Source organism: Callospermophilus lateralis, chromosome 10 (genome assembly GCF_048772815.1).
Source record: "Callospermophilus lateralis isolate mCalLat2 chromosome 10, mCalLat2.hap1, whole genome shotgun sequence".
Taxonomy (NCBI): Eukaryota; Metazoa; Chordata; class Mammalia; order Rodentia; family Sciuridae; genus Callospermophilus; species Callospermophilus lateralis.
Window position 1 is genome coordinate 51,228,320 of NC_135314.1, and position 20,399 is coordinate 51,248,718.

At 39.0% G+C, this 20,399-nt stretch overlaps 1 protein-coding gene and 2 pseudogenes across 2 annotated transcripts in view; 1 reads left to right on the forward strand and 2 right to left on the reverse strand.

The window, feature by feature from the left end:
- Window positions 1–14,017, reverse strand: part of Acap2 (ArfGAP with coiled-coil, ankyrin repeat and PH domains 2) — a 136,732-nt gene extending 122,715 nt beyond the window's left edge. For both annotated transcript variants that reach the window (XM_076867756.2, XM_076867755.2), the window contains exon 1: window positions 13,764–14,017. In XM_076867756.2, the coding sequence (XP_076723871.2) occupies window positions 13,764–13,816 (53 nt within the window). In that variant the 5' untranslated portion in view covers window positions 13,817–14,017. The remainder of the gene's footprint in view (window positions 1–13,763) is intronic.
- LOC143408871 (SIN3-HDAC complex-associated factor pseudogene) lies at window positions 3,439–4,117 on the reverse strand (annotated as a pseudogene).
- Window positions 14,018–16,096: 2,079 nt separating the features above from the next.
- Window positions 16,097–16,328, forward strand: LOC143407816 (derlin-2 pseudogene; annotated as a pseudogene).
- The last annotated feature ends 4,071 nt before the right edge of the window (window positions 16,329–20,399 follow it).

The following is a 20,399-nucleotide window of genomic DNA, read 5'->3' on the forward strand; positions in this document are numbered from 1 at the left end:
TTCAATAACCTAGTAAAAGTTTTGATTATAAGTATCCAACAGTATAAAAAGTACAAAACAGATCTGTAGATTTCTAATATATTAATACAAAGTGCATGACTACATACAGTACATCCTACAGGCAAAGAAAGGTGGAAGGGGAAAAAGCAGACTGTGGTTGAGGTCTAGTAATAAATAAATAAATACAGAAGTAGAGATGATCCATATTACAGTATATTCTACCACCAATACTGCAGCCAAAATGTACAAAAAAAAAAACATTTCAAAATAACTCAGGAGAATGATAATGGCTGGACTTTTGTAATAAACCTCAAAGGCTATGGGAGAGCCGACCCAATTCACTGTGTAGTCTGTGCATACGGTAGCTTGTAGCATGTAGGTATTTTCTCAAAAGGAAGAAATATAAGTTTAGATTAAGAACTATAAAACTATAGGGTACCCATAAAAAGTGGCTCACTCCTTACTGTGATGCTATCCAATTTTTATAATCCAGTTTTAAAAATAAGCACTGAGTCATGTTATTACAAGGCAGGCAAATATTCCTCCCTCATGTATGGAAAGTTTGAACTGGTGCTATTTTTTTCCTGAATTTTTAGAAAAGAAGCAATAAGAATACTTTGGTTTGGGTTCAATAAGAGGCTTTTAATAAGGATTTTAGAATTAAAAGCTCCAGTTTCAGCATTATCTCAATGTTCAGAAAGCCTGACTATAAAAGAAGTCAAACCCACACTAACCCCCTTAGCATGAACCCACCTTTCTTCTTAGTAAATTTTACTTTTAAATAGTGAAAAAAAAAACCCAAAAACCCCAACAGGTTAAAACAAGTCAAACACCTACTCTAAGCAGATAGAACCTTCACAAAGGTCAACTGAAATAATCCAGAGCTAAAACTGAATCGTGAAGATTTCAATGAAGTCACCAGTCATGTAACACAAATAAAGTCAATTATTTACACACTCGGGCAAGCCCGACAAGCAACGTGCCCAAGAAGCATTAACCTTTGTTTTGTGCCATCCTGAAGACTTGCACATAGTTTAACATTTTTAAGAGTGTGTTTTCGTACCCAAACAGGCAGGTGGATCAATGGTACAGAATAGAGGACACAGAAACCAATCCACAAAATTACAACTTTCTTATATTTGATAAAGGGGCTAAAAACATGCAATGGAGGAAGGATAGCATCTTCAACAAATGGTGCTGGGAAAATTGGAAATCCATATGCAACAAAATGAAACTGAATCCCTTTCTCTCGCCATGCACAAAAGTTAACTCAAAATGGATCAAGGAGCTTGATATCAAATCAGAGACCCTGCACCTGATAGAAGAAAAAGTTGGCTCCGATCTACATATTGTGGGGTCAGGCTCCAAATTCCTTAATAGGACGCCCATAGCCCAAGAGTTAATAACAAGAATAAACAAATGGGACTTACTTAAACTAAAAAGTTTTTTCTCAGCAAGAGAAACAATAAGAGAAGTGAATAGGGAACCTACATCCTGGGAACAAATCTTTACTCCCCACACTTCAGATAGAGCCCTAATTTCCAGAATATACAAAGAACTCAAAAAATTAAACAATAAGATAACAAATAACCCAATCAACAAATGGGCCAAGGACCTGAACAGACACTTCTCAGAAGATGACATACAATCAATCAATAAGTACATGAAAAAATGCTCACCATCTCTAGCAGTCAGAGAAATGCAAATCAAAACCACCCTAAGATACCATCTCACTCCAGTAAGACTGGCAGCCATTAGGAAGTCAAACAACAATAAGTGCTGGCGAGGATGTGGGGAAAAGGGTACTCTTGTACATTGCTGGTGGGACTGCAAATTGGTGCGGCCAGTATGGAAAGCAGTATGGAGACTCCTGGGAAAGCTGGGAATGGAAACACCATTCGACCCAGCTATTGCCCTCCTCGGACTATTCCCTGAGGACCTTAAAAGAGCATACTATAGGGATACTGCCACATCAATGATCATAGCAGCACAATTCACAATAGCTAGACTGTGGAACCAACCTAGATGCCCTTCAATAGATGAATGGATAAAAAAAATGTGGCATCTATACACAATGGAGTATTATGCAGCACTAAAAAATGACAAAATCATGGAATTTGCAGGGAAATGGATGGCATTAGAGCAGATTATGCTAAGTGAAGCTAGCCAATCCTTAAAAAACAAATGCCAAATGTCTTCTTTGATTTAAGGAGAGCAACAAAGAACTGAACAGGGGGAAAGAGCATGAGAAAAAGATTAACATTAAACTGAAACGAATGAAGGGAGGGAAAGGGAGAGGGAAGGGAAATTGCATGGAAACGGAAGGAAAACCACATCGTTATACGAATCACATATATGAGGTTGTGACGGGAAAAGGGGGGGAGGGAGAGAATGGAACAACAACAGATGGGGTAGAGAGGGAAGATGGGAGGGGAGAGGAGGGGGGATTGTAGGGGATAGGAAAGACAGCAGAATACAACAGTCACTAATATGGCATTATGTAAACATGGTGAATGTATAACTGATGTGATTCTGCAATTTGTATTTGGGGTAAAAATGGAAAAGCATAACTCACATGAATCAAATGTATGAAAGAGGAAAAAAAAAAAAAAAAAAAGAGTGTGTTTTCCACGGTGTGGTAATGCTTTTGTACTATTCATATAAGATCTCATCTATCCCACCTACTCACCTCTTCTCCAAGAGGAGATTTCATTCTGCTTGAAAAGTTTCACATAAATTAAAATCTTTAACAAATATTAATATGAAGGAAGGTGACACAGGATGCAACACATACAGTCAAGCTTCTCTCTATATAATTAGAAATTACTTTCTCCATCAAGGTATTTGCACCAAAAAGCTCAGTCTGTCCTGCTTAATCATCAGTAGTACAGGTTTGATTCATCAGAAAGTTGGAGAGAGTCAATTATATCAAAATTATTAACAACTACCTCTAGGGGGCAAGACATGTTATTGAGTTATGACAAACCTACTAACATGAGGGAAAACAAGTGTAGCCAGCCATCTTTAAAAAATGCCCCAACCACTGCTTCTCAATATAGAAAAACTAAAAACTACATATGGTTTATCATACAACAAATCCCATCTGTGTCCCCTGAAATTCCCCTAATTTAATTCATTAGAAGGGGATTATTAAAAAAAAAAAAGACTTAAAGAGCACTTTACAGCGGCATTCAGCTTTCCTATGAAATACTCAGCATCTTAAATATTATGTACATTTCTTTTTTCTTTTAGTAAGCTAGACACTGGCTTCAAAGTTTATGGGACTGGAGGAAAAAATAACCCATTCAAAACTATTCTAGAAAATTGTCTTTTGGCAGAATAGCAGGTATCCAAGTTAAAAATAGTAAGGTCAGTTTGTTGCTTTGTGGTCTCTTCAAAATTTATATCATTTTTGTTCCCCTTCTACATAAACCTCAGTCACCACTCCTGAGTGGAGCTGGGCAGAGGTTTGGGCCCCTGCTCCTCTGGCTTCTCTGCAGCTGTCTTCTTATTGCTGCAGCAAGCCTTGAACAGATGTGTGTCAATGAGGACTTCTCCAAACGGCCTTTATAGATAATCCCACAACAAATTTTCTGTCTTTTCCTGTAAGTAAGATCTAAAAAGGAAAAAACTGGTGTTCTATTAGAGCCAGAAGCCATTTCTGTATCTGAGCCATCATCTGACTGGTTACTGTAACAAGGAGATTGAGCTGGGGAGACACTTGAGGTGCTACTGTGAGCATCAGAATTGTGACGTTTAAATTCCTTCTGCAGTTTACTGATCTGGTTGCTTTTTATCCTGTTTCCAGATAGAGTTTTTACTTTCTTTGGTTTCAAAGTAGTCTTTAGACTAGGTCCTGCCCTTGCGTCTACCACATGATTCCAGTTTTTTTTTTTTTTTTTTTGAACCTGCTGGTAACTTCTTCCATCTTTTCACAAGCAGAACACAGGCATTACAGATGTCTCCTGAACGAGTCTCATGCAACCCAAAACAGCTCTGGAAGTCCTTTTCATAACGTTTACTATCAGTGAATCGAGAACTGGAGGACTTACTTAGCTCTGCAAATACAGCAACCTTCTATACTTCGGTACATCTTTGGCTTGTGAAAACCAAACATCTTTTCTTCTGGGCAAAAGCCTTCCCAAAACTGCCGATTCACGCGCAATAGCGTCCCCGAGGTGCGGAGTGCACACCAGGCCAATCCCCTCCAAGCGCTCTGTCCTCAACTGCCTTCTTAGAAACACTTTTTAAAATCACTTAAGACTCTTAGTTATAACAGTTATGAATGGATCAGTTACATTTTATTTTTAAATACCTCCTTCTGATTCAAGTAGTCCAATTTAGATTTTTTTTTAATTGAGTGCAGTACTGGGGGACACTATACCACTGAGCTATAACCCCTGCACTTCTCATTTAAGAGTCTCTAAATGGCCCAGGCTAGCCTCAAACTTGTGATCCTCCTGCCTCAGCCTCCCAGGGTACTAGAATCACAAGTGTGCCCCACCACATCTGGCTTAGATTTTCTAAGTAGACAATTAAATACAAAATTATCAGGAGTTTATCAACAGGGAGAAAAGATGGTTAACAGATACATGGGTACAATCAAAGAGATTGATTGTGCCAATATTCTATAGCACAACAACAACAATTAAATGAATGTTTCAAAATGGCCAGTGGAGAACAAAGTTGAATATTTCTAACCCAAAGAAATGATAAATGTCTGAGATGTTAGATATGCCAATTATGCTAATCTGATCACTTTACATTATATACATATAAATCAGTACAATTACTGTGTCAACTATTTAAAAAATTAACACTATGTACATATGTGTGTATACACATAGAGAGAAAAAATATTTATTAATAGATTTAATAAACCATTAAAAAGTAAAACTATGGTGATATTTACCAGATTAACTAAGATCAGATATAGTGAAAATGGTTACAGTTTAGAATAGGAGTGAGCATTGAGAGTGGGTAAGTGGGATGGGAAGATAATTTAGTTTACATTTTGTACCCTCCTGTATTATTTGGACTGCTTAAAAGAAAAAATATATATACATATACATACATACATATATATTTAGTTTATGATTTCAAAAAATTAAAAAACTAAAAAAACTGTGAAAAGAATTAACAGATTTAACATAAATGATAAAGATGGAAATAATAACAACAACAAAAAGACAAAGAAATGACACCGTGCTAAAAAACAACCACCTAGTGTTCTATACCATTCTGAAAACAGCCTTTAAACATCAAGGAAAATCAAAAGGATTTTCCAGCAAATATTGAGATGGTTAAACAAGCCTTGAAAGAAATATAAAAGTCTTTAAATTAAATGATAAATGCTAGAAGATATCTTTATTTTATTCTTTGTTTTATTCATTAAAAACTACCTGAAAATAACTTCTAAAACTCATTCTCCTTCCTTAAACTTAATAAAGTCTAACTTTGTTTTTGTTTTGTTTGTTGGCACTGGGGAGGGAATCCAGGGGTGCTCCACCACCCAGCTAAACCCTCAGCTCTTTTTATTTTTTATTTTGACAATCTGGCTTAGTTGCAGGGGCTGGCCTCAAACTTTCAATCCTTCTGCCTCAGCCTGCTGAGGTACTGAAAGTACAGGTGAAAACAACCACACTCAGCTACCTTAAATTCTTTTGAGTTAAAAATCCAAAGGAAACCAGCAGTGGAACAGTCCTGTAATCCCAGCTATTGGCCACTCCAGAAGCAGAAGCAAGATCCAAAATTCAAGGCCAGGCTTATGGCAATTTATTGAGGTCCTATCTCAAAATAAATATTTTTTACAAGGGCTGAAGTGGTAGAATATTTACCTAACATACAGAAGGCACTGGGTCCAATCCCCAGTACTACAATCAATAAAAACAAAATGAATAAATTTTTAACTTCCTATGAAGTTTCTCAAGGAGCAAAACTGAAATCAAACTAAAGCAACATATCAACAAAAGAAAAAAGAAAAAGAAAAAAGACAGGAAATGTTTTGTTTACTTAAAAATAAACACATACATTATAGTTTCATCAACTTTGATTTTCCATGAGTCAAAAGTATACATACTCTACTCACATCTGCTCACATTTTATTCAAAATGACTCTAAAATGCATAAAGTTAAATTCTGATATTAATCCTCCTACTGCCCATACTCCGCTCCCTTCCTTCAATTAAACTGTTCTGCCATGTTTTATACCTCAGCACTAGGCCACATTTTTTGCTTTTTGCTTTTTTTTTTTTTTAATCAATGAAAAATTTTGTATTTAAATTCAAGTAAAGCTGGGTATGGCACACACACCTGTAATCCCAGCTACTAGGGAAGCTGAAGCAGGAGAAGCACAAGTTCAACGCCAGCCTCAGCAACTTAATAAAATCCTGTCTCAAAATAAAAGATAAAAAGGGCTTTTATTCTGGGGATGTACCTCAACGGTAAAGCATCCTGGGATTCAATCTCTAGTACCAATAATTAAACAAATGCATAAATACATTCAAGTAGGAGCTGGGAAGGTAGCTCAGTGGCAAAGTGCATGCCTAGCATGCACAAAGCCTTGGGTTCAATACCCAGTAGTGCAAAAATAAATAAATAAATTCAAGTAGGTCTATGGCATCACAAAAAAAAAATACACAGAAGATTTAAGTGGAAAAACTGACCATATTCCAGTGAAGAATCTTGTATTATTTCAAGTATACACTGTTGTAAGACTATAATCAAGTCAATCTCCTTTTACGAAATTCTTTCTCTGATGTAAAAACAGTAATATAATCACCCAAATATTTCTCAGTTTTTAACTCACATTGCTTCTCATCTAATCTTCATTCTTATAGATACAATTCAAATAGAAACAAGAGTTCATGTAATCTCAAATATATTCATATATGTGTGTGTGTGTGTGTGTGTGTGTGTTTATGTATTCAGATAGAGAGATATCATCACAGTAATTGTCTTCATGACTTATCCTTCACTCTGACATCATTTCAGACTTAAACTTTTACTATGTTGGGTCCTCAGGCTTTTGTTGTTCCTTCCACCTTCTTAAATACTCCAAACAGAAATTTGCATATGTTCCTCTCTTTCCTTTTCTCTCTCTCTCTCAGCTCTTCAGTTTCAAATGTTGTTGTTTTTAACAGTCTTACTATATTGCCAGACTGGAGGGCAATGGCTATTCACTGGCATATCCCACTACTAACACTTAGTGCATACATGAAATAAGCAGAGTCCACTAAAGCCCAGAACTGCTGGGCTCAAGCGATCCTCCTACCTCTGCCTCCCAAGTGAATGGGGATATACGAATGAGCCATTGCTCCTGGGTCCTTTGCTGCTTTCCTTTTACAAAATTAAGGGAAGTTTGGCCGTCTACTTTGTTTCATCATCTACAACATGGATGATTTTATATTTACAACTACGTGCTGAACTCTTATATCCTTCATTAGTTCTAATATGCTTCCAACCAATACAGTCGTCCCCCCTTATCTGCAGGGGACACATTCCAAGGCCCATAATGGGTACCTAAACTGTGGACAGTGCCAAGCCCTATATATACTACACATATTCCTGTATGTATATAACCATGATAAAGTTTAAAAGTGAGGTACAAGAGATCAGTAACAATAACTAATAAGATGTAGGATGATTATAACAAAAGTAATAATAAAAGTTATATGAATATTGGTCTCTCATAGTGTCACACTTCTTATAATGACATGAGGTGATTACAATGCCTATATACTAAGATGGCGAAAGATTTATGACATAGATAGTGTTGGGTTACTCTTAGATAAAGAGATAGTTTCAAGTAATCCTGGATTGAGGCAAGATGATGTCAGTATTAGGATGTCAGGAGAAGACACCAACAGTTGGGGATCTTCAATAGCTGAAGAGTTTTGTTGATATTGTTATTGTTGTTGTTGTTTGCCAAAAACTTTTGGAAGAACATTGTACTCAGAAGTTGCTGTCTCCACAATTTATCCTCTGGTGTCTACTTTGCACATTTATGAGTACAGGTTCTATTGGGTATTTTCTTCCAGAGGAGCCAAATTTCCTCACTGAAAACTTGCTTTGCATGGTATCCTCATCCAGCTTCTTCAGCTCTACTGAAAATATGGGAGCAGCTTCTTCATCAGTAGATGCAGCCTCTCCAATAAGTTTTATATTTTTCAATCCAAATATAAACCTCAATCTGTATAATCATCAAACCACATCCCAACTGGTTTGGTGTCACTCCTTTTAGGAAATCCTTTGCTGAAGTCTTCACATAGGCCAAACACTTTCTGCACAACACCCTGCCATCAATCAGAACATATTTTCAGTTCATGTCTTCCACACACAAATTTAATGCCTTTTTTTTTATCTTAAATAAGCACTTACTACTTACTACATGTCCATAACTTTCACAGTGAGAAATGGCAGGAAAACTAGGATGAATTTCTTTTTATCTTCATTAATTTCAGAGACAGAAGATTCATTCTTACCACAGATCTTAGCAACCTCAGCATACAATGTTTGTTTTTTGTTTTTTTTCCATTTTTCTTCTTTGTAATATTGGAGGTTGAACCTAGGAGTGTTCTACTACTAAACTACAGCCCCTTCCATTTTTAAATTTTTTTAAAAATTTTCAGACAGGGTCACAATAAATTGCCTCAAATTTATAGTCCTTCTGCTTCAGCCTCCTGAGTCACTGGGATTACCAGGTGCCACTATGCTCAGCAGCATACAATTTCTTTTCTTTCTCCTGGTAAATCAAGAGTTTTCACCTTTTACCTAAGGGCATATCCAAATTGCAAGTATAACAAGGAGCAGGACAACAGGAGATTTCAAAACACTACTCAGAAAGGCAAATATTTTAGAACTTGTGAATTATTTCTATATTTTTCCATTTAATTATTTTCAGACCGAGACTGAGAGCAGATAACTGAAACCTTGAAAGTAAAACCACAGATAAGGGAGCCTCTAAAAATGAGTGGATTCACTTCCAGGTCCATCATTTTGAAACCCTACCATTAAGAAAATTAATTAACCTTTCAAAATATCCAGTTTGAGATTTCTTACAAATGTTTTTTAAAAATAAGGAAAATAATTCTTATTCCATTGGATATTTCAACAGTTGAATAAGAGAGTAATCATAAAAGCACCTAGTCTGAGGTCTGGCACATTCTAAAACCTGTGTTCCTTTATATCAACTGAAGTGATATTACAAATGATGAGTTAGAAGCTTCAATAAGAAATATCAGAATTCCCATATTTTAATACTAAAATTATAATTCCATTCCACCACTTCAAAGATGAAAACTCTCTTCCTCTTATTGCTTGGCCCACTATATTTCTGATGTATAAATTGCCATTTAAGAATGTTTTCAGTGTATGAAGAGTTTATCTGTTATAAAAGTGGAATGCAAACTGGCAAATCAGCCAGGATTGGCACCAGTTTAACCACAAAATATAATCAAAATATAGATTGTGACATTCTACCCAATGTCTTTCACCAGTAAAAACCTACACTCGAATCCATCTTTTTAAGAAATTTTTATTCCTAAGTTATTGAACAAATATATCTGAAATAGAATCTACAAATGAAAAACCTCCAGTATGATATAAAATAGACACTGATAAAGGATAAAAATCAATATAAAGGCTGGGGTTGTGGCTCAGTGGTAGAGTGTTTGCATAACATGTGTGAGGGACTGGGTTCAATTCTCAGCAATACATATAAATAAATAAAGGTCCATTGACAATTAAAAAAATTTTTTGAAAAACTCAATATAGTAGACAGATATTACATGGTTGAAAGCTTACTAAGGCCAACATTTTTATATTTGAACATTGATCAACACAAAAAATTTTTCATGATTCAGAAAATTTTAATTCAACCTTTTATTTAAAACAAAATATTCATTTCCTGAGTAAGCTAGAATATGTTTAAATAAAGGAAAGAAACTTTATTGCAAGTTTATGAATTTTTAAATAACTACATACAATTTAGCACCCAAATTCAAACTTTAAATGTTGAATGTTTTGGTCAAATGAAAAATTTCCACTTAAAAAAAAGTACACTTAGACACATTTACATTCTTGTAGATTTTTAAATGAACAAGATTCTGACCTTTAAGCTAATATTAGACTGGTGTTTTAAAAACTAAAAAGGAATCCAAAATTATACAATGAAATAGGCCCTTCAATCTAAAAACAAAAAAAACAAAAACTCGTTCATTGGAATGTACAAGTAACCACTGGGTTTATTCAAATTACTAAAGACAATGTTGCAACCACAATAACCTTCTCTCCCTATTTCAACCAGTCCCCCTCCCATGTTCTCATCCATTTAACAAGAAAATGAATGTTTTAAAACTTGAACAGTGGTAAAAATTTTTCTTCAGCAAGATTTGCCTTTTGCATTCATCCTGCAGCACTCAAGGCAGTTATGTGCACACACTATATTTAAATACTGTATGATTCATTTGTGAAAGAAAATAAAATTAAGAATTAGTGTAAAGATGGTTGGGTATGGTGGCGCACACCTGTGATCCCAGTAACACTGGAGGCTGAGGCAGGAGGATCACAAGTTTGAATTCAGCCTCAGCAATTTAGCAAGACCCTAAAAAAATTAGTGAGACCCTGTCTCAAAATAAAAAATAAAAAAGCACTGGGGATTTTGTTCAGTGGTGAAGCATCCCTGGGTTCAATCTCCAGTACAAAAAAAAAAAAAAAAATTAATGTAAAAATGACACAATAGATCAGGACACTACAAGTGCAGCTGCCTTGCTATCAATAAAACAAAGCCAGCTGGGAGTGATGGCACACCCTGTAAACCCAGCTACTGAGCAGCTGAGGCAAGAGGACTGCAAGTTTGATGCCCCCTGGGCAACTTGGTGAGAACCTATCTCAAAATAAATTTTAAAAAGCAAGGCAGGGATGAGGGGTGCATACAGGGAGGTAGGTAAGGGGTAGAATACTCCTGGGTTCAATCCCCAGTGCCACAAAAAAGTTTTTTAATTTTTTATTTGTTTTAATTAGTCATACATGACAGTAGAATGCACTTATATACTTTGATATATCATACATAGTTGGGATATAATTTCTCATTTTTCTGATTATACATATTGTAGAATCACATTGGTCATACAATCACATATATACATAAAGTAATAATATCTGTTTCATTCTACTATCTTTCTTATCCCCACATCCCCTGCCTTCCCCTCCTTTCACTTCCCTCTACCTAATCTAAGGTAACCCTATTCTTTTTTTTTTTTTTTTGTATTACAATTCTTTAATACACATATATACCATAATTTTGTATCTCTGTTTGTATATAAAGTAGGTTGACACCCAATTCAAGTCTTCATACATGTACTTTGTATAATGATGTCCATCACATTCCACCATCCTAGATAAACGTTTTTTAATTTTAAATAAAAAAGCCCAGCCCTCACAAATTTTCTATTTTGATATGATTTCCAATACTCATAAAAATGAGTACTATTCCTACACATATAAATAGACTTATGAAACATATTATTCAACTACTACACAAATCTACATAGTAACAGATAATAGAAAAACTACAAATATTAGGAATGTGAATAATGAGACTTCTATTTCTTGGCATTCTTCCTGCTACTACAAATCTAATCTAGCCTCAACAAAGTATACAAAATGCTTGAGTTCTTGGAATATTGATATTTTTTTTCCCTATTTGCAGCTGACAAATAACTAGAATACCAGAAAAAAAACTTCTGAAAATCTCTAACTCTATTAAAATATATACTACATCCAAGTTTAGCAAAAGTTCACTATACTGCACCACAAAATTTAATGTTTCCCTTATTTTGTATTCAATGATTCTTTTTTTTTTTTTTTAAAATACTTATTTTTTAAGTTTTTCGGCAGACACAACATCGTTGTTTGTATGTGGTGCTGAGGATCGAACCCGGGCAGCACGCATGCCAGGCAAGCGCGCTACCGCTTGAGCCACATCCCCAGCCCTCAATGATTCTTTTATTTTAAAAACAAAGGCATTACAAGGTTTGTGATCAATGCCAAATGGCTAGAAGTATCTCCAAATCATTTCTCAAATTGTTTATTTAAAAATATCAAATTTCAAGTGTGAAATAAAGGCAGCACAAAGCTGCATTCTCTAAACAGAAAAATGCTGTGATTACTTCACTTAAAAATAAACAGCTGAGTCATATTAATAGAAATGTCACCAAAAGCAGAACTTTCTAAGGTACTCTTTAAAAATTAATGCATTTGTAGCCCATCCCTGGAAATTAACCTGCAAGGCTGTTCTAGACAATCCATTTGTGGATGAGTCCTTCAATTCACCCATAACATAAAAGTTTCAATATCTAATAGCAACAATAGTAATCAAACCAAGTTTCTTTTGCAAGCTATAGCCTTAAGCTCCAAATAAAATTAAAACCCAGAAAAGATCAAAAGTCAAAGTGTTCTAAAATTTTCTCTAAGAAGTAGGTGTTCCTTCATTTTAGATGTCTTTTTTCCTTGCTTTTCACTGAAAGGAGAATGGGAAATCAAATTAACAGTGATAAGGATGAGAACAGTTAGTTCCCCGGCAGAGGATGCAAGAATTTACCATCAAGAATTGGCAGGGAGATCGGCAGGCACATACATACAGACATTCAGAGGAAGCTTTCAAAAAATGTCACTATCTAAAGGAAGTTTTAAGGCCTTATTTTGTTGAAGTAGAAGGCCAGCCCTGCAAATGCACTGTAAAATAGAATTACAAAAATTTCCAACCTCCAGAACAATTCAAGAGTTCCCTAGGAATGAGCATGTATTCTGGTCTTACTCAGAACTACTGCCTCTCACACAGAAGGTAGGGTAATCCACAGTGAATAGGAATGCCACCAGGTCGATTTATGTGACAGATCCACTGGGAGCATCCGACTGGGATCCAGGGCCCTTTAGGGCCGAGGCGGCTAGAAGAGTAACATAAATGCAATCTTCAGGGCCCTCCTACTTCCGTTCTCAAAACAGAAATGCACTGCTTCTCCTAGTCCTCGCCCTTCAGCCCAGTACCTCCCCACAGCCTAGCCCCCTTCAAAGAGCTTATGTGGAAAGAAAAGCAAAAGCAGTCACGAACTAGGGTCGATGGAATGCGGTTGGTCAAAGCACCCCCAACCCCGACTCCCGAACAAATCAACTGCCAGCGCCTCCCTGAGCGCTTCTCTGGCAGGAGACTAGAAGCAGGAGACGCAGACGTCCCAGCTCGCCCCCTACTCCTTCCTCCCCCGGCTAAGGGGAGCGGAAAAGCGCAAAGAGGAACTAAGTGAACTGCAAGAGGATGCCCTGAAAGCTCGCTCAAAGAGGGGGTGGGGAGGGGGTGGAAACCAAGAAGGAGCGGAAGGAAGGGGAAAGGAAGAGCAGCAAGAAGAGGAAGGGGGCGAGAGCGCGCGCCCGCAAAGGGGACGAGACTTCGGGAACGCGGCTGCACCCCGTTTCCTCTAGGCGGGAGAGGGTACACCGGGTCTCCGGGGCGCTCCGCCCCAGGCAGAGGGCAAGGAAAAGACGGTGAGGAGGCTCTGGCCCCTTCTCAGCCACGCCTCGACCCTCGGGAAAGGCCGGTGGAAAGCGACAGTGCCCTCGCCGGGTGGGAAGCGAGACAATCGCCGCTCGCCCCGTCGGAAGGCAGGGACTGCGGGGCCCTCCTCCCGTTCCGCGGGGCCAGCTTTCACGCCCCCACCGCCGGGGGAGGCGGCTCTGGGGGGACGCCGGCCAGGCGCCGTGCCGGTTACCTGAAGCGGGGCGAGTCCTTCAGACACTCCTCGAAATCCACCGTCATCTTCATCCTACCTCCGCCTCGCCTGGCGGGCAGCGCTAGGAGAGCCGAGGGGCCCGCGGGAGCGGCCGCACTGGAGACCCAGACGGCTTCAGTGGACTCACGGCCGCGACTAACACTGCGCGGAGCTGCGGAGGGCGCCTCGCCCGCTGGTCATAGCATCCGTGAAGACAGCGACCGCTCGTCAGGCCCCAGTCCGGCCCCTCTTCCTCCCGCCCCCAGCAGAGCGCTGGCCTCGGGGAAATGGCCCGGGAGTGACAGCCACGGCCAGCCAGCCACAAACCCGGCGGCTAATGGGCGGGGCTTCCGGCAGCACCGCCTGCGGGCGCTCGGGCAACGTGCCTGAGCGACAACAGCTTCAACCAATGATCAGCTTGACCGTGGGCACCTCCTTGCCACAACCGCCCCCGACGGCCAACCGGGATGCGCGGGCGTCGTTAGGCGGGACGCACCGTTGCTGGGAGGCTGGCCGCTGAGGCTCCTTGGGAAGGAAGTCACGTGACATCGCTCCGCGCTTCCCTCCTAGCCCCCGCCTCTCCTCCTGCTTCCCCAGCCCCGCCCTACTGAACTGCCAGCGCCAAGGATCCGCCTCCTGCAGCTCTGAGAAGATTTGCTCTTTAAAGCAGCTTTAGCAGAAATCTGAAGAGGGCAGGGGCAGAAATTATAAAAGGAAGGGATAGGCTAAGCCACTGCTTCTTTTCAGGTTAGACAAACTGAGGCCAGGAGAAGAGCGAAGACAGCTTTAATGTTAACATCCATCTTTCACTTATTGGTTCGATCGCTTAATGATTTAGAAATTGCTCCCATATACATCTTTTCATATAACCAGAAACCACTTCCTGAAGGAACTGTCATTTGGGATGGGCGTCGAAAGATAGAAGGATTTAGACAAGTTTGAGAGGGCATTTCGTGTGAAGGAATGCTGTCAAAACAGAAGACACCCCTCCTTACACTTTTCTCCCAGTAGTTTTCGCATGTTTTACGATGATAGGGTTCTGAAAATCAAACTTATTGTACTCCACTTTGCAACACCTGCCCCTCTGATACGCTTTTTCTAGAAGCCCTTTAAGATACTGGTCACCTGTTCCTACAAGACAGGTATTTACCGTATTCCTTGATTTTAAGATGCTGTTTAACCTAGGTCAGTGGTGCAACTTGTAATCCCAGTGATCGGGGAGGCTGAGACTGGAGGATTGCAACTTTGAGGCCAGCCTTAGCAATTTAGCAAGACAGTTAGCAACTTAGTGAGACTCTGTCTTAAAATAAAAAGTACTGGGAATATTGCTGAGTAGTAAAGAGTCCTTGGTTTCAATCCCCAATTCAAAAAAAAAAAAAAGAGGGGATGTATCCATAATTATGCATAGGTAGTAAGAATCTGGAAGCAAAGTTCTTGGATTTACCTCTAGCTTTCTCACTTTAAAATGAAGATAACACCACTGATCTGATAAAGTTGTCTACTTAACAGTGCCACTTAGTAATCACTCAGTAATGTTGGTTACTTTAATTGCACCACTTTCTTCTCTGGTGCCATAATCAAAGGTTCAGTCTAAGACGTTTTGCTTTCACAGTCTAAAATCTTAATATAACCATTAACCATGTACCTAAGTATAACATTACAGCACACTGTTTTTCAGAACCCATGTTTATATTTTGATCTCTTTAGCATCTTTAGAAAGTAGCAGTATAATGTTAAGACATTTCAAAGTATATGCAAGCATTTTGTATGTTTGCTCTTTGGTTATAAACTTGATTTTTTTAATTGAATTGCATACCTCTGGAACCAATACAACTTCTCATGGATATCTATAAACTATTGATTGTTAAAAGTTCAGTATTAGTTACATAGCTGGCCAGGCCACCTTTTCTAGTATTGTAACTTCTGGTCAAATTTACCAAAAGAGTTGGCAATTTCTACTACCATTCAGTTGCGTGTCTAATTTATGACAACTATCTGCATACACAATAATTTACTATTTTAATGCTTCATCACAATATTGTCTTTTAGAGGTTACCTAAGGTGACACTTTGGAGGACCAAATTAAAACTCAACTGCATGGCACCACATATGCAAACAACTAAGCTAATTATTAAATGAACAAATTTTTCTGTGGTTGCATAAATTTGTATATGTCCAGCTAGTGATAATACATTTTTTCTTCTCTGCCCTGTGATAAAGCTAGTATTTAGGAGTTTCAACTTTAAGATAGGTCCTAAATTAAGAAACATTAACTGCCGCTTGGGCATGTGGTGAAAGGGGAAGTTGGGAGTGGGCAGGTGACAGTGGGAAAGATGGCGTACCAGAGCCTCTAGCTGGAATACCTGCAAATCCCACCTGTTAGCCGCACCTACATCACGTCCTACGTTCTCACCACAGCCACTGTGCAACTGGAATTGATCACACCTTTTTAGCTGTACTTCAATCTGAATTAATTTTTCAACACTTTCAAGTATTGCAGTTGGACACGTATATTTTTCTTGGAAGATGTATTTCCCAATCAGCCCAGAAGGACAAGAATTCTGAAAATTCTTAGATCACCATCTATTTTGAGGACTATTTTTGATACATCAGATGAGGATCCAAAGTATAAAACACTACCTGAAGAAGGGCTGGGAGGCTTTTCCTGGGTGAGGGCCAGGTTCTTGGAGGTTAAAACAGCCATGCCAATAACAAAATCCAGCTGGAAAGGAGTTGGTGAAATACCAATTGGGATTCTTTTATCCTTTGTTGTAAAAGTGTGGACAGTTTTGACAGCTTGACAGACTTTAACTCCAGAAGCACTTTATGAAATGGTACACTGACTAATCCAGAAGACATTTCCAGCAGTTTGCCAGTGGTTCCTCACTACACTGGTACTGAAAGTGCAATCTCTTGGAGCCAAAAAACTGGAGAAACAGATATCCTGCATCCTCTAACAAGTGCATAAGTACTTAAATTCTATGCAGTAAGGTAGGGCTTTTTCTTCCTCTTCTTCTTTGATAGACAAGGCCATGGTGCAAAAGAAAAGTTTCAGAGAGGACAGAATAAAACTGAGTTCCATCTCTCTTTAGCTGTTTAAGAAAAAGAAAGAAAGAAAAAAGAAACATTAAAAGTGGAGTGTGTAGAAGCAGTGGATCTTAGAATAGAAGAAATTCAATATTATCATCCTTATCCTATAATAATGGAAACTGAGGCCCCAAGATATAAAAATAACTTGTCAGGTGACTTAGGCCAAACACAGACTCCCTGATGCTAGACCCTAACTACTAACTGCCTTCCCTCCCCTTGAGAATTCTGCCTTTGTAATTGTGGCTCTGTGTGCCTAAGCAGCATCTCCCTTTCATCTCCTCTCTAAAATATGGCTCAGGGCTGGGGTATAGCTCAGTGGTAGAGCACTTACCTAGTATATGCAAGGCCTGGGTTTGATCCCCAGCACTGCAAACAATCAAGCTTGCAGTCCAAGTGCCACCTCCTTCTGGAAGCCTTCTCCTTTTGCTGAAATGCAAACCTCTCCTTTCAACATACAGTGAACCTTAGTCACAAGCCTATAAAAGACACAAATTATCAAACCTTATATCTCAACCAAATTTATTTTTTCTAGCCTTCTTAGTCCCCTCCTTCAAACCCTCTGGACCCCAGACACATACATCCTTTCCCAGTATTCGTCTGACTTCCCCTTTGGATACTTTAAAAAGAAAGTACTGGAGATTAAACCCAGGGTCTAGTAATCATTCCATCACTCAGCTACAGCCCCAGCCCTTTTTAAAAAAAAATTTGAGACAGGGTCTTGCTAGTTGCCCAAGCTGGTCTCAAACTTGTGACCCTCTTGCCTCCGCCTCCCAAGTAGCTGGGATTACAGGTGTGCACCACTGCATGCAGCTACCGAAAATACTTTCGACCATATATCCTCTTGAACAGAGATTGTGCAATCTTCCCTGCCTGATGTTTCTGAGTCACTATATATGTTCAGCAAGAGCCTAATTCTTGACAACTTACAACTTATGTTCCATCTTTGTGGAAGAATTACTCCTTGTTTGAGGCTGATGCAATCTAGCCATACCATTGTCTTGCTTTTCTTGTTGCTATCATTCACCAAGTTCTAGTAATCCCCTGATTTAGCCTAGTTAATTGCATTGGGAATTCTCTCAAAAAGAGGGAGTTAGGATGAGGGCCATCATGGACAGGTACTGGAACAGGAAAGTGCAGGAACCCAAATGCCTCTAGAAATTGGTTTTCCTCTTCTGGAGTCTGTATCCTTTTTCTCCACACTCTGAGGCCCCCATCAAGTCCCCTCTCTGCTCTGTAATGGGCTGTTCCCCTGTTCACCTGGCTTGCATATAATTCATCATTGCTAATGGTTCCTTCTACACATTGGTCATGAGACAGCTACAAGGACCCAGAAGGTAGTGTGAATGAAGGTGGCCAAGGGTAGATAGTATGGAGTGGTGGATACTGTGGTGAACTGAAAGCATGTAGCCTGTGTCCTCATCGGTTTTTTTACACACCAGACCTTCAGGTTTTTATAAGAGAAGCCAAGTAGACAGATTTTAATGTAGAATCTCCCTATTTTCATATAACGGAAACCTTTTCAAAATGTTAAGAAACATTGCACAACTCATAAAAAATAAATGTAAGGGCCACTTTGCAACTTGTGCTATTTATTTCTTGACAATTCTTCATATAGTCCTTCAACCTATGTTCCTAGTGTTGTTAACCACTTTAATGTGTTTCCAAATTCCCAAATCTCAGGAGAAAAATCACATTAGCCCTGCTCACAGTTTCATCTTTTCAGGCCACACAGGTTGTAGATCCCTGGCAAGCCAACAAAGGAAATGGAATCACTTAAATTTGTCTTTTGTACACAGCTGAGAATAGGAACAGGAGCTACAGGACAGTTGAGTAATAGACAAGGCAGTTTCCCTAAACTAGAATGTTGATGGCTGGGCCCCATAAAACACCTAGTGAACTCTCATGTTATTGCAGGACTTTAGCTCCTGACTCATATAGTCCTCCACCCCAGCTCCTGCCATCAACTAAGATGACTTTGATATTCACTCATTCTTTCTTTCATTCAGTAATATCCTTTGATACTTGGGAGGCTGAGATAGGTGGATCACAAGTTCAAGGCTAACCTGGGCAACTGAGACCCTGTATCAAAATAAAAAAATCAAAAGGGCTCAGTAGTAAAGTACCTCTGGATTTAGCCCACAGTACCACAAAATAATCATAATTAAAATATCCACTGAGCAGGTACTCTAGCTAGACCTTACTGTGGGCTCTGAGCTTGACAGGTAAAATAAAGTCTTTTGCCCCTAGAGCTCTGTATGTTAGGTACATGGACAGTGGGCTATTCATACTCCCACAGTTAAATCTCCTGGGGAGGTAAATAAGGGTTCTCATATCTCTGCAGATGTGAGGAATCTTGAAAGAGTAAGATCCAAGAAAAGACAAGGAAGATCTTTCCAAGGACCTTTAGTCACAAGGAATTGTGTGACTAAAGCACAGAAGCCAGAGAAACACATGGTCTTCAAGGGCTATAAATAGAGCATGCAGCTTTGGAAAAGAAGTAAGAAATGAAGCTGAAGAGGGAAACAGTAGCCAGATTACAAAGGACCTTGTATCTCACAATAAGTGCCTCTGAAAGCAATGGGAAACCACTGGAAGAATTAAGTGGCTTCCTGGGAGTGACGTGGTCTGATTCACATTTTAAAGGGGACTGGGACAAGGGAGTAGGCATTATTGGAACTGAGACTAAATGCTGTAAGCAATTTTGAGATTTTCAACCAATGCAATTACAATCAAGAGATGTTTAGGACCTGGAATAGGCCTGTAGTTCCTGCACTGGAGAGGCTGAGGCAGGAGGATCTCTTAAATCCAGGAATTCAAGCCCAACCTGGGTAACCTAAGAAGACCCCAGCCAAAAAAGAAAAAAAGAAAAAGAGAGATGCTTGGAAATACAATTGAAAGGATCTGAGGACCAACTGAATATAAGGGAGAAGTAAAAAATTAAACTCCTAGGACAATTTAGGATTTCAGGTATGGGTAACTGGGTGGGAGGTGGAGCCATTTATAGATAGAGGAGAAAGTTTATCTGTCTCAAATATGTCACTTCAGAAAATCCTTAAATGTTCCCACTTAAAACCTTTTCTCACCCAGAACATTCCACACACAAGCTCAACCTTAGATGTCCCCAGTTGTCATTTCACACCCCACCCTCCTTCTATATTCTTTTTCAACTCCCAGGCTGTCCATATCTACCTGGTCTATTCTCCCAACACCCTAGAGCATTCCCTGGCAGTTCCACACACCCAGTTCTGGATCAATTCAAAATGTCCCTTCTGCTTTCCCTTCTTTTACTTGCTGAGCAAAACTGTGGGAGATACACTCATGCAATCGTGGGATCCATTTTGCCATATTCATACATACACATAATATAATTTGATGAAAGAATTTATATTTTAAAGCAATGGGAAATCTTTGGAAAAAATTAAGCAGCAGAATGATGTGATTCTTTCTGTGTTTTAAAGGAGCGGGCCTAGGAGTGAGGCTCTGGGGTTTGAGATCTGCTCCTACATTCACCACTCGATTCGTGGGATCTTTGGCTGTCTGTATATT